Genomic DNA, 14,062 nt, shown 5'->3' on the forward strand with positions numbered 1-14,062 from the left:
GGGTTAAGGGAGAAGATTTTACTAGTGTACCTATAAAGGCAAATGAACAAAACAAAAAAAAATGCATTTGTTCACCCCAAATCATGGTGCTAGTCAAAAGGAGTAATATAAAACGGTACTACAAACCAAACATAATCATTTAAAGTCATCCAATTCACTAAGCAGTACAGTAGTCCCCCGAAATTTGTGGGGGTTGCGTTCCTAGAGCACCCGTGAATTGTGAAAAACCTCGAATTTTAAATATGTGGTAAAAAAAATGTCTATTTTAATAGTTTAAACCCACAAATCCAGTAGTTCAATTTTCTCCTGGAGTGTTTTAAACTTCTTCTGGTGCTTAAGTTCATTGCTAGAAGCCTTAGAAGGTGCAGGGTGTTTGTTCGGCATCTTAGGGCTTCAAGAAGAACAAAATGGAGAACACTCAGCGAACACCAGAGGTGCTTCACAGGGCAGCAGCCAATCAGCAGTTTCTACAAAATTGTGGGGATTTCCACAAACAGTATTAGTTTGCTTCCAAAGAAAATTCCATGAGAGACTGAGGCACAACTTCACAGGGGTTCACTGTATATATATATATATATATATATATATATATATATATATATATATGTGCAGAAGAGGACCGACCTGTAATGTAGCAGCAATTTGCAATGATGCTGTTGGCTGGCTTCATGTGGCTTCAAGGAGTTAGGCTTAATCCTCTATGACTAGTAGATGTTTGATAACAGAGGGCTGGCTGGTAAGTGGGTGGGAATTGGCAGGTGACCAAATCCACAAACTAATTGTTAATGTCAATAATGCAATAATAAAAAGTCAAGAGCCACTGTTGGTGTTGTCTGTTAATTATTTCACTAGCTACATAGATTCATAGAAATATTGTTGTGATCTATTCTATGCCTGCTCCATGCAATGTCTATTCCATATTCTATATACCTGCTTTATTAGGTACGCAGGAGAAAATTGATTTACTTTAGTATATGCTTAATTTATTTAATTGTGCAGAGTGTATATTTAAAGGAAATGACAACACATCAAAATAACCCAAGATCATGCAGTATTTACAGAGCTTTAATAACTCAAATAAAACTAAATGCAAATAATTTGTAAACAAATTAGCATTTAGCATAACACATATTAGCATGTGTTTTGGCTCCATGCTCTCCACCAGTTTTTCACATTGCTGTTGGGGAACTTTATACCACTCTTTTTGCAAAAAAGCAAACAGCTCATCTTTGCTTGATGGTTTGTGACCATCCATCTTCCTCCTTCCAGAGGTTTTCAATAGGGTTCAAATCTGGAGATTGGCCAGTGGTCTCTTTTTTTTCCCAGAGCTGTATATATATAGGGGGGGGGGAGTACACATTTGAGCATGTGACTAACTGAATTATACAGCATATTCACAATATCTACAAATATGAAATGTTTATTAAGTATATTAAGTAGCTTATTAAATTATTTTCAATGCAAAAGTTTCATGTATTTAGTTTTCTGTAGCTCTAATGTAAAAATGCTATGTTTAGACATATATGAATACAGTAGTTAGCATGTGAAGAAGAGGTTAAGTGTTTTTAGCTGTTTTTGATACCTTTGGTCTTCCATAACAATAGTGTCTTTGCTCTGTCCTGCTTCTCCCATGATGCTGATGGCTGGTTCTGTACACTGACTAAACTGCTGTCCCATGAAAGAATGAGCAAATCTGTAAAGCCATCCCAAAGCCAGACATTTATGGGACGATGGTTAGATTATTTTTGGATTAACAAACTGGTCATATTTAATAATACACTGAAAGGATATAATTTAAAAATGAAATAGTGATGGTGTTTTTAGTAAAAAGCTAAACTTAATTTCTTGCTAATTCGCCTTAAAATTAAGCATTTAGGTTATATTGTAGTGGATTATAGCGTTTTAATTGCAACATTTGTCCACCAGAGGGCGGTATTTTATTTCCAGAACACGTCCTCTTGCCATTTTCTATTATTTCCTTAATTACACAGTTTATATGCCTCCCTCTTGACTACAAATCGGCAATATTAATCTTTATAACTAAATAAAATGATTTAAGCTTAACCCATGCAGTGATCCATCTTATCACCAGTTTTGTTTAGTTATATTTTTATATATTATAAAATATATATATATATATATATGTTATATTTTTGTTCATGATGTTGTTTTCGCAGGTTATTCAATTTTGACAGCTGGTATAAACAAAATCCAGATATTTTCCCAACGTCCACACATTTCATATAAATACATACAAAAAGCAGAGAGGTAAAAATTAGGGCGTTTCCTTCCGCTTACTGCGCCACAACCCACAAGCCACGCCCACTCGCAATACACCAGGTTAACCCGCAAGGTTGCCAGATTTATGTATATGATTAAAATCTGAAAGATCTCTGATAGCATTCGGACTACAGGAAATCTCTTTGTGGGCGCGAGTTTGTTGGAAATTGTCAAAACCTTGTATGGCTTTGAGAGTTGAAAAAGTATTCTGAATGAGATTTCAATCTATACTTGACTGAGAATTATGGAACAATATTTGGCAACCTGTTGAACACGTTAGACTAGTCTGGACTCTCATAGAAAGAAAGAGACAGTGTGTGTGTGTGAGAGTGAGTGTGTGTGAGAGTGTGTGAGCGAGCTCAGCTGTAATTTTGAGTGCTGTTGATTTTGATTGCACTTCATCACACACCTGTGGAAGTTTATAGACTTTGCTGATTTGCAGTGTCTGGTGTGTTCTCATGGAAGGAGCCGAGGAGATTTATTTTAAGTTTTTGAATAGTTTCCACTAATTATCCAGTTTGCTTTTTTTTTTTTTTAAACTCATTGCAAGGACCAGTTTCTCTGGAATCTTTTTATTTATTTATTTTTGGGTTTTAGTATATCTTCATCATGGGGGATATAGTTTCTACACACCTGGACGAGGGAAGGAGACGGATAATTACAGGTAAGACACACACACACACACACACCTTTGCAGGTGGATGCTGTTCAGTTCCTGAGCCATCAGGGGTATTCAGCCATGAAGAGTAGGACACATACATTTATATATACCAGTCTTGTTAATTAAATAGGAAATGTCTCCCTATAATCATCTGTATCTTCAAATGCCCTTCATTTACTGCAAACTATATTTTTTGTAATTGTAATTGCTGGTGTCGGACCTTCGAGGGTGTCCCGTGAAGATTTATCTTTCACCTGGAAACATAAATATACAAGGGACATAATTGGACCATAAGGGCCACTAATACACCACTGAAGCATTAAAAGCTCATTAAAGCTGCTCCACATGCACCTTCCCACGAATATGAAGGTACAAAGTTAAAGGTGCAACAGATAAAGCTCTTTCCAGGCCATAAATTAAAATAAAATGAAAAGTGCTTCCATTATTTCTGACTTTAAAACACTTATCAGAACCCAGCTTTGAGTTTCATCGGCACTATTGTCAGAAATCCTGTCTGATAAATGCTTTACAGTCTCGTCCCCTCCCTTTCAGCCTGGGCCTATGTGTTTATGTTGAAATGTTATACTCGTATCCCATTTCAATCAACTGCTCTCGCAATTAATCAGTGCGTATTGTGGAAGATCACTCTATAAAATCCTGTGTAATTTATAGCAGGACTTTCCTTTTGCTTTGTGGCTAATATGTACAGCACGCCTGCACACTTGCACCTTAATCCAGCTATTGTGTTTAGTTGCTGCTCCCTCTCTTGTTCATGCACTCGCTTAAGTCTGCACTTGTGTCCTCGTTTTGAGTGGACGTGAAATCTGCCTCGCCTGTCCGCTCCCTTTCAATAAAAGCCTTAGCGTCTGATAGGTATGATAAATGACAAATAAATGTAAATGCGCTTGAATGATGGAACACGATATTCAAAATATCCAGAAGGTTGCAGCTTGGGTTCAGGAAGGTGTGGAACAGCATGAATATGAGTGTAGTAGTAGTAATGTCAGAGATGTCCATTTGTCCATTTTACGGCAGTCTCAGTTCAGTTAGTTTGCTGTCTGTGAGATGATAAGCATGAGCGTGTGGATGGCTGCATTAACATGAAAGCTGAAGGCTGCGGAGATGTGAGAGCTGGGAAGATGGAGGCACTAAAGTGCTGCTGCATCACTTACGTTTACTTTTATAGTATCTAGCAGACATCCTTATACAGTCTAATTTATACAACTGAGCACAGAGTTAAGGAGGTCTCTCAAAGGCCCGATGGTGCCCAGTGTTGAGATTTGAACTCACAACCTTCTGGTCAACACTAACCCTTTAATAAGGTAGAGATGAAGTGAAGAACTAACTCTTACCATCAGCAGATAGTCAAACAGCATTGTGGGTAATGTAGGATTGTAGAATTTCTTTCTTATATACTCTATATCTAAGGTCCTGTGTTTATTCCAAAGATTATTATTCAATTATTCCTTTAGCATGGGAAGCTGTGCTTTTGTGGACTGAAATAAGATTGACTTCCACAAATGTCTTTTGTGCTCACTGGAACGGATGTTAAGGTGATACCCCATGTTTTCACCCAATTTGTTATGGTGTGTTTAAGGTCTGGTGAGTCTCTCGGGTGTCAGACTGAACCCTTTGCATGTACAGACATGCTTCAGCGAGCTTCTTGACTAAGGGGGGGGTCATTTGGCGAGAAGTTGAGGGGTTTTTACACATCAGAGTTTGTCCAGTGAAGTGGAGTTGTTCTTCTTGGAGCTCTGTAGGAAGCTTACAGAATGCATGAGTCTGAGACGCAGGAAATGTGGCCAAGCTGTGAGCTCGGGGTTCTCTGTTGGTTGTGTGTGTGTGTGTGTGTGTGTGTGGACCTCTAGCAGTGAGTTTCTGCTCTCTGAGTATAATTGCTCAAGTGAAAAATAGCATATTGTTCCTACCACAAATATTCGTTGCCAGACCCCAAATTTTTCACAAGTTAATCCTTTTTGTACAGGCTACTGCTTTGTCTGTGTAGAGAATACTGACTAATTATTCAGGATGACGGATGAATGAGTGCCTAAACCTTTAACACAGTAATGCATTACTAATATAGCAGATCATCCCTTTATCTTAGATAAGAGCATTACTACAAATCAACCGAAACTCCGTTTTTCCCCCTATAATAATAAAACTTTTCTATTCAGATGGGAGTGGCTTTTTCCGAGATAACGGTTAACTATTGATTGATTGACTGATTGTATTGTATCCAGTATCTGCACCTGATTTGAGAGTGATGCTGCGTTTAACACACACACTCACAGTGACCAGAGATTGTTCATTTTAAAGGAGCGCTGGAGATTTCTACCAAAATGTGCGACAGCGAGCGTTGACGAAAAGACAGGGGTGTGTCCAGAGCAGTGAGAACTTTATGCGAATATAGAGTGACTACCAATGGGAGTGAAGCACAGACACACACTGCTTCGCCTTCATCTCCTAGGATTTGATGCATATACACACTGCTGAATTTTATACCCAAACACCAAATTACGCCGAACCTTTCTCTAGAATGTTTCGTACCAGCAGCAAGGAAACTGATTGTCAAGTGGAATGTAGTAACTCCACCCACAGATAAACACTGTTACTATGACAACCAATAGTAGGAACGACTGCAGGCTTCTGAACGGAGCTTAATACACACACATGTTCCATTCAGCTTCATACATTATAGATGGACAGCGATTTTAACCTTTTCTACCACGACGCCGGCGTTCCTTTCTGAATAGCAGTCGACTTTTTCTTTCATTTTAATCGAATGAATCGTTTTATCGTCGCATGTCTGATATGAAGCGAGTCAGAACGTCGTTGGCTTTCAAGTGCTTTTGTTGGGATGACCTTACACAGAATTTCAGTGGTGATGAGGAAGCACTTGAGGCATCTCCATGAGCAGAAATGGGTTTGATGTCATCATTTACTTCCAAAAACTAATCTTTCTATGAGTATATTATCCCTAGTAGGCTAGGAAAAAAAACCCAGAAAAATGTATAAAATATACTATAAGTTCTTAAAGTCTCTGAGTGTCTACTTTCAGATGAGCATCATTGTGAAATGTGACATGACGGAGGGTTAGGGTTAGGGAATGATTTAAGGCTTCATAGTTGCTATTTCCTTTTCTTTCTTTTTTCCCCACTGGGGCTAAATCTGTGTGTGAGAGTAAATGAGTGAAATGGTGCTGACTCAGGGAGCAGGTATGAGGGAGCGGAGGGTTAGTCAGCCCTTTCTACATTGAAATTAATCAAGCGTGAGGGAGCTCACAGGACCGAGTGGTATTTATTATTAAAGCGCATCCCCTAGAGAGGTAATGACGCAGTGGGCAGCTGAATCAACACACCCACACGCACACTGGTACGAAGGAGTCTGATTAATATCTAGGGGGCTTGAGTGTAGTGATAAATGCGGTTATTAATGAGCGAGCTCCAGCAGCACTGATTACAGGCTGGCAGAATGACTTGACGTTCGAAACGTGGAAAGGCGTACAGCTGAATGTTATGGCCACAATTATGGAGGTTGACAGCATACACTCGGTGATGTTGATGTGTGATCTCGGTATGGTTGTTGGTTCCGGTATTACAGAATTTCCAGTATGATGAGTGGTAGTTGTAGTTGTGGAGGGAAACACCTTGTCGAGGAAGGATACGATCACCCAAATAACCACTCTGTATATCCATGGTGCACAGAAAAGCATCTCAGAATACAGAACCAGGAGGAGGCTTGGCTATATCAGTGTGTTCTGGGATGGACACCCTTATCCAGAGCAACTTACATTTTTATCTCATTTTTTACACAACTGAGCAATTGAAGGTTAAGGGCCTTCAGGTCCATCAAGCAGTGGCAGCTTGATGGACCTGGGGTTTGAACACACAACTTTCCAGTCAGTAGTCCAACACCTTAACCACTAAGCTAGCACATCCCTAGGATACACTGGGCACAGGCTGTACTGGACAGGAAGGTAGAGGAGACTCAAGATGTGTGTGCTGTGCATTCTGAGATGCTTTTCTGCTCATATAATGTAATGCAGAGTGACGGGACCATTATATGGTACGATACCTGCAAGGAGTTTTCTCCTCTGGATCAAATGTGTGTTGGCTTCAGTTTTCCACTTCGGGTTTGTCGCCTTTAAGAGAAGAGGTGTTTTGGAAATCCAGGCTTTCCGCTGTGTTACATAATAAACTGCATGTTATCTTCATGTGCAGAGGAATTACGATAGACATACACACACAAACACACAAATTGACAAAACAATTCAGGAGAAATCTTAAGCAACATCGACTATACTGTGTATGTGTGTGTGTGTTTTTACAAAAAAAATGTTTAGATTAGTGCACTTGTAAGGCACTGGTATATAGTTCTAGAGGATAAAGGATGTTACTATATGAGTCACACACGCATACACACACACACAGATATATACACAGAACCTTCCTTCTCTTCCTCTGCGAACAGTTGATTCCTTCCTGCTGATGAACACACACACACACACACACATACACACACATACACACACATACACACACTATCTGGCCAGACCACCTTTAACAAACCAGAACATTCCCCCAATATATGATTTAGCTCTGAGTCACATTGAAAGACAGAGAGAGAAATGTTGAACTTGTTTTTCTGCCATTATAAGGTACACTGACGTAAACTGCGTCACGTAAATCAAGGGCGGAGACAATGGCCTGTCTTGGTATTTGAAATAAATTGCTTTTGCCTAGTTATATAAGTGACACACTAAGCACGCAAATTTTAGTTTATTTCTCCCTTCAGGCATTATTCTGCCTCTTATCTAGAGCCTTAACTGTGTCTCTATGTGTAACACTGTTTGTGGGAGTGTCTTTAAGCGACATTGTTTTATCCTGGGTTGAAAATAAAAATAATCGATGACAGAAACGGCTCAGTAAAATGCCTGCGTTTGCATACTGGACTGTAATTGGCTGGGATATTTTATGACGCAATAACACCTTCATACCCCATGTTTAGTAGTGCCTCAGAAAGTTATGTAGTTTTATCATCTTAAGCCTTTAGTATGGGCATCGCAGATTATCATATCCCACCATTAGACCTAACTACACAAAATCAACCCTGCTATAAATGAAAGACTTCTCCTCAACCTGCCTTTTCATTTACGATAAGCATCTGCATCTAACTACCTCAGTATGCTAATACTGAATATAAATAAATTTCCACGCGTATTCTATACTCTATATACTTATTACTATTCTGAAGTCTTTTCTTTTACTTTATCACCTCTTTTCATGCTGCTGTAGATTGCCTGAGCCTCACCTAAGCAGTGACATTAAGAGAGAAAATATGTGTTTAGGAATCTTCTAAAATCTCAGCAAGGAAAATCCTGGAGGTCGTATTGCGTATATATGTAGCTGATGTTGTAGACACGGTTGAAATACTAGACGAATTACTAAAATGTCTCTCTTTACCTACCCTGATCTTCCATGAAAATAGCCATTAATGCTAGCATGATGTTAACAGAGCAATAAACAAAAGATTTATCATCTGATCTTTTTTTTTTAAGGTTCATAAATATTAGAACAGCTCTAACTAAATACTTGTTTTATAGCTTTGATGATCAGAGTGTCTGAAGATTGAGCTAGGATGCATACACCTAAGGACGGGCACACACACACACACACCGTTGTAATGCCAGGATGACTCTCAATAGACCCTCTTCCATGCGTCATATCTGTCTAACTCCGGGTCTGTGGGATGTGTGCAGCCAAAACAAACGCTTTGAATCGTGTGAGAGGGATCGCATGTGTCATTTCGTCTTATTGTTATAAAAGCAGCTTTCGTAGATAAATGCATGACGGAGAGAGGACTTTGTTCTTTACATACAATAAGTGATCACACGCATACACACCTGCATTTTAATTGAAAACTTGTTGTTTGGTTATAAACTTTGTTCTTCTACAACTTGATAAAGTGTGTGTGTGTGTGTGTGTGTGTGTTCTAGCTCATACCAGAAAGGTGATGACAGAGTTCGGGAGGGTTTACAGACAGCAGTATGCAGTGGCTCTTTTTAACAGCGTACGGTTCGAGATCGAGGGAGGAGGAAACACACAGACGCAGCTCTTACACCGCAAGGTAACGTCCTGATCCACCTACCATACTACCACATCTCTGGTTCATTTACACTCAGCTCAGTGTGGTGATCTGGTGAGTCTGAATTGAAATGAAGTGCAAAGCTTGTTTTTTTTTTCTTCCCCCTTTTGATACGGACAATTAGATCCCGATGCATAAATCATAAACGGCAGAATCAGCACAATGCCTAACGTCCCGTTTATGCCTAATGGGTGTGTGGTTTATTCCTAGTAGCACAGGGTTCATGGAAAGATGTCTGGAAAAATATGGAATCATATAAAGGCACCCATTTGCGGCGCTAAAAAAAAAAGTTGGAAATTTCATGTCCCGATTTTAATGACGCGCTTAAAGCCATTTAAAAATAAGCAAGACGTTGAACATGCAAAGTCTGAGGGGGAAAATGGGATCTAATTATTTTTATTTATTTATTTATGTATTTTAAAGAAATAAGGTAGCCCATTGCAGTAGTAATATCTGTACAATTTGCAGTTTTGGTTTCTTTCCAGTCCATGGCCATGATGTTATCCCATAACTGATTTATTTTAAGAGTATAATCCGGTATTCCAGTAAAAGTATAAACCACAGTATGCAAATAGATACCATCATATTTACTGGTGCCAGATTAGAATTCCTGAACTTTCCACTGTTACAGTTGATTCTGTTGAGGTGACATGCACACATATGAAAACCTCCGTACCTATGCTTATTCATAAAAATAGAATATAGTCATTCAATAATAATAGAGTTTACTATACAGGTAGGAAAGTATGGAAAATGATAAATTTGTATATGAATGCAGATCAGTATTGGAACAGCGTGACTGTTATGAATGATGTACAGATGTGCCAAAGACAGCAGTAACACAGATCTGCTCAGTTTGCCCTGCTTCGGCGTTCGTCATCTCCATCTCGATTCATAGCTCTGAGCACCAGACATAAACAAAAGCACATAGAAATTGTACATAGCATACAATTTGTCTCCTAGGCCTGCTGCCCAGTTCTTATTATACACCAGCCTGGTGGAAAAAAAAACACAAGACTGCAGCTATTTTAGTCTTCAGACCAAAATTTGCAAGAATGTTATCCTAGCTTTTCTGTCACATTTCTTTATTATGAGAAAAATGACAGGATGGAAAGAACTTTGTTTATACGTTTTTTTTTTTATTTTTTAAATTCAGGATCCACTTCAGGACAAATCCATCTTCTCTGGAGATCTGTTTCAGTATTTGGATGAGAATAAGAAATGGAGGAACCGCTTCATATACGTGGCCAACTCTTACAATATCGGCTTCTACGACAGCAGACTGGTGAGGAAACCCTTGCGGGTCACATGACCTGATGTTATAGTAGTGTTACTGCTTATGTCCTTCAAAACAATTCCATGGAATAAAGTGCACAGGCATCTGTTCTCTTCATTATTGCATACAAGTACATTTTTCAATATCAGTTCATTTGCAAATAGTATATAGTGCTATATGGAGTCAAGATAACACTCTCATGTGTAGTGTGAATATTATATCTTCATTATCTTCTTCCTCAGGCTTTTGAAAGGGGTCTGCATCCCAGAGGAGTCATTAATTGTGCTGGATACAAAGTCCTGACCTCCATGGATGAGTACCTGGACCTGCTGAGCAGCTGCCTGCCTGGTGAGAGATGAGTGTGAGAGATGAATCAGGATGAGGAAGATATATATTCTAGCTGGAATTTGAGTAACAAACCCTGATACGCCCTAGCTCTTAAACGGAGCTGAGTGGATTAGTGGATTATTGATGGCTAGATGACTGGATCAGAGCATCTCCAAAACTGCAGCTCTTGTGGGATGTTCCCAGTCTGTAGTGGTCAGTATCTATCAAAAGTGGTCCAAGGAAGGAACAGTGGTGAACCGGGGACAGGGTCATGGGTGGCCAAAGCTCATTGATGCACTTGGGGAGTGAAGGCTGGCCCATGTGATCCGATCCAACAGATGAGCTACTGTTGCTCAAATTGCTGAAGAAGTTAATGCTGGTTTTGATAGAAAGGTGTCAGAACACACAGGGCATGACGGGGCAGGGCTGTTTTGGCAGCAAAAGGGGGACCAACACAATATTAGGCAGGTGGTCATAATGTTATGCCTCGTCAGTGTATGATAGCATGCTTATGCATTTGTATAAAATGGAACTTAAGGTCAAAAATAGACCAAAAAAAAGTCCAATCTGATGTTATGTATTCTTCTTGGATTGTAGACTTAAAGGCGAAACAAGAAACTTCCCCATTTCTGAAATACGCCTCCAGCTTTCTGTTGATCTTGTGGCACCCCTACGCTCGCCATCATTACTTCACTGTGAGGACTGAGAAAGAGCAGACCAAGTGGCTTGCTGTTTTCCAGGACTGCATCAGACACGCCAACAATGGTGAGTTCATGTAAAAACACACACTTTATTCAATGTTTCCATATGCACCAGTGTTGTTTCATGAGTCTCGAGCATCGGTACTGATTCTTTCAGACCAGGTTTGAGTACAAGTACAAGCTACACATATATATATACACGGATCATTATGCTGTTGTGAGTACAGTAGTCTTAAGCATTCTGGTTGTATTTCTATGATTGGTGTAGAGGTCAGGCATCAGTGAAGACCACTGGGGTTCTTATACTCTAGTCTTCAGGCCTTAGACATTAGACCTCTATTTTAAGAAATTCTTTGTTCCCATTTTGACTAATATTCCCGTCTTAAAAGCACCATCCACTGGGAATGTTAAGGCACAAGCTCTGGGATGACTGGAATGACTGTGTTCCTCATTCTATAACTTTGATATTTTTAAGGCAAGGCTCTAAAGGAAAAAGCAAAAATTTTTATTTTTAATGTACTGAATTGGACAGTTCTGCAATCTATGATGGATGGATGGATGGATGGATGGATGGATGGTTGGGTGGATAGATGGATGGATGAACGGATCCTTTTGCTATTAAAGAAATGAGTAGTCTTAAGCATTCTGGCTGTATTTCTATGATTGGGGTTGAGGTCAGGCATCTGTGGAGGCCAATGGAGTTCTTTCACTCCAGTCTTCAGACCATAGACCTTCATAATCATTGATTTATGTACAGGGGCATGGAATATCTTCCTTTCCTTCACTTCCAGTGGAATGATAAAATTTCTGTAATGACTAAGGCATCCTATACAGTTGTGTGCTTCCAAAAATGGTCAGGTGTCCATATACTTTCGGAGCATATAATGTACTTTGTGTACACAAAAAACAAATCAGTAATATTGTGATGAATATTATAGAATATTATAGATATTCAGCACTACATGGAGTAAATGCATAAAAAGAAAGGATCCAATACAGATCGAATACAAATGACAGTCCTAGGTGAAAATGGGGCCACCGCATACTTTGGCATACAACCGCACTGTCGACTTCCTTCATCCACACCCTCATTATCTTGTGCTTTTGCTTTCCACCTCATTGTAAATGTCTATTTCATCATAGCATCATTCTTAACACACACACACACCATTATTGTCATAGTTACACCCTTGCAAATCATCTCTGTTCTGCATAACTACCATTGTTCAAAACATAAAGCAGAGTGGGTGGGTGTATGTGTGTGTGTGCGCGCAACTGTTTGTGTCTCTACATGAAAGCGTGGATTCCTTTAATACGGTTCAATCCACGAGAGAGTGTGAGAAAGCTCGAAGGAATTTGTTGTGGGTGAATTACACATGCTGATGATTCAAACAGGTTCTATATGTGTGTATATGTATAGCAGTGGTTCTGTCTCAGAGCTCTGATTGAACACGTGCTTTCTCGCCTTTAACAGTCGAATCAGGGGTCAATTTGGGTATGCAAGTTTCATACGATACCCAAAATAATAAGACAAATGGCTTAAGATTTTTAACTGGAGTTCAGAGAGTGTGTTTTTCGAGTTAAATCGAAATCTCTGGAGTCGTTTATTTGATATTGAAGCTAATACAAATATCCTTTTTCTCCCTCTCTTTTTTTTTCCCTACCTGTTTTGGGTCACATTTCTGTCTCGAATTCCCTCGGTGACCTCGGAGTTCCTTTAAACAGACACACCTTTTTGTTTTTGTTTGGCACCGTGAGGCATTCTTATCATAAGTGCTGCTTATGTTAGGTAGCTGGAACGAAAGGGGGCGATTTACTCCCTGGTCTTTATTAGTTTAAGAGTAATAATGAAATCATACAGGGGGGAAAAAAAGCACATTATGCATGTATGCATATTTGAGGGAATTTGAGCTCGTCTAGACATGCAAGGAAATGTAGGTGCAAAGGTGATGATGCTGCATGTGTCGTGTGTGTGTGTATATATATTTTGCTAAGAATAGAAACACCTGCTCAACACCATGGAGATCAGAGAAGAAAGGTCAGACTGCTTTGAGCTGACCGGACGGCCATAGTAACTCAAATATCCACAGATTTTTCAGTCTTCTTTCTGTCAGCTTGTGCCTTGTTTTTGATTGACAGGAGTGGAACCCAATGTAATCTTCTGTTTTTGTAGCTCATCCATCTTAATGTTCAGTGTGTTGTGCTTTTAGAGCTGTTTTTTCTGCTCACCACGGTTATAAAGTGACTTACTGTAGCCTAATATCATATAATTCACATTCATGCACAATATTTAATGCAAATGTTTCATTTTTCTTCTTCAGTATTTGCCCTACATGCAATACATCTAATCTCTCTCTACCTCTCTCTGGGTTTGATCAGTAATTAAGGCTTGAATGCTACCTACAGGTACACATTTGCTGTAAATTAGACCCTGGTTCTGTCTAAACCCAGAGTTAGAACTCCTACATCTCCTCCTTTTTTTTGTCCCCTTGCTTTTGTATGTTCCAGGCTAAAGCCCTCAGTGTCACTGTTCTACTTTCTCCCTCTGTCCACTTTCTCTTTCTTGCTCTATTTTAAAGAAAATCCTTATTCCCATCCAGACTAATACTCCTGGCTTTAAAGCACTATCAAACTGGGAATATTAAAGCACAAGCATATCATTCTAACTTGGAT

At 39.3% G+C, this 14,062-nt stretch overlaps 1 protein-coding gene across 1 annotated transcript in view; it reads left to right on the plus strand.

Moving 5' to 3' along the window:
- Nucleotides 1–2,576: 2,576 nt before the first annotated feature.
- niban2a (niban apoptosis regulator 2a) overlaps nt 2,577–14,062 on the plus strand; it is a 34,666-nt gene continuing 23,180 nt past the window's right edge. The window contains exons 1-5 of the mRNA XM_058415869.1: nt 2,577–2,944; nt 8,937–9,067; nt 10,242–10,370; nt 10,604–10,709; nt 11,286–11,453. Of these exons, the coding sequence (XP_058271852.1) occupies nt 2,890–2,944; nt 8,937–9,067; nt 10,242–10,370; nt 10,604–10,709; nt 11,286–11,453 (589 nt within the window). The 5' untranslated portion in view covers nt 2,577–2,889. The remainder of the gene's footprint in view (nt 2,945–8,936; nt 9,068–10,241; nt 10,371–10,603; nt 10,710–11,285; nt 11,454–14,062) is intronic.

This window comes from Hemibagrus wyckioides, linkage group LG18 (assembly GCF_019097595.1).
Source record: "Hemibagrus wyckioides isolate EC202008001 linkage group LG18, SWU_Hwy_1.0, whole genome shotgun sequence".
Lineage (NCBI taxonomy): Eukaryota > Metazoa > Chordata > Actinopteri > Siluriformes > Bagridae > Hemibagrus > Hemibagrus wyckioides.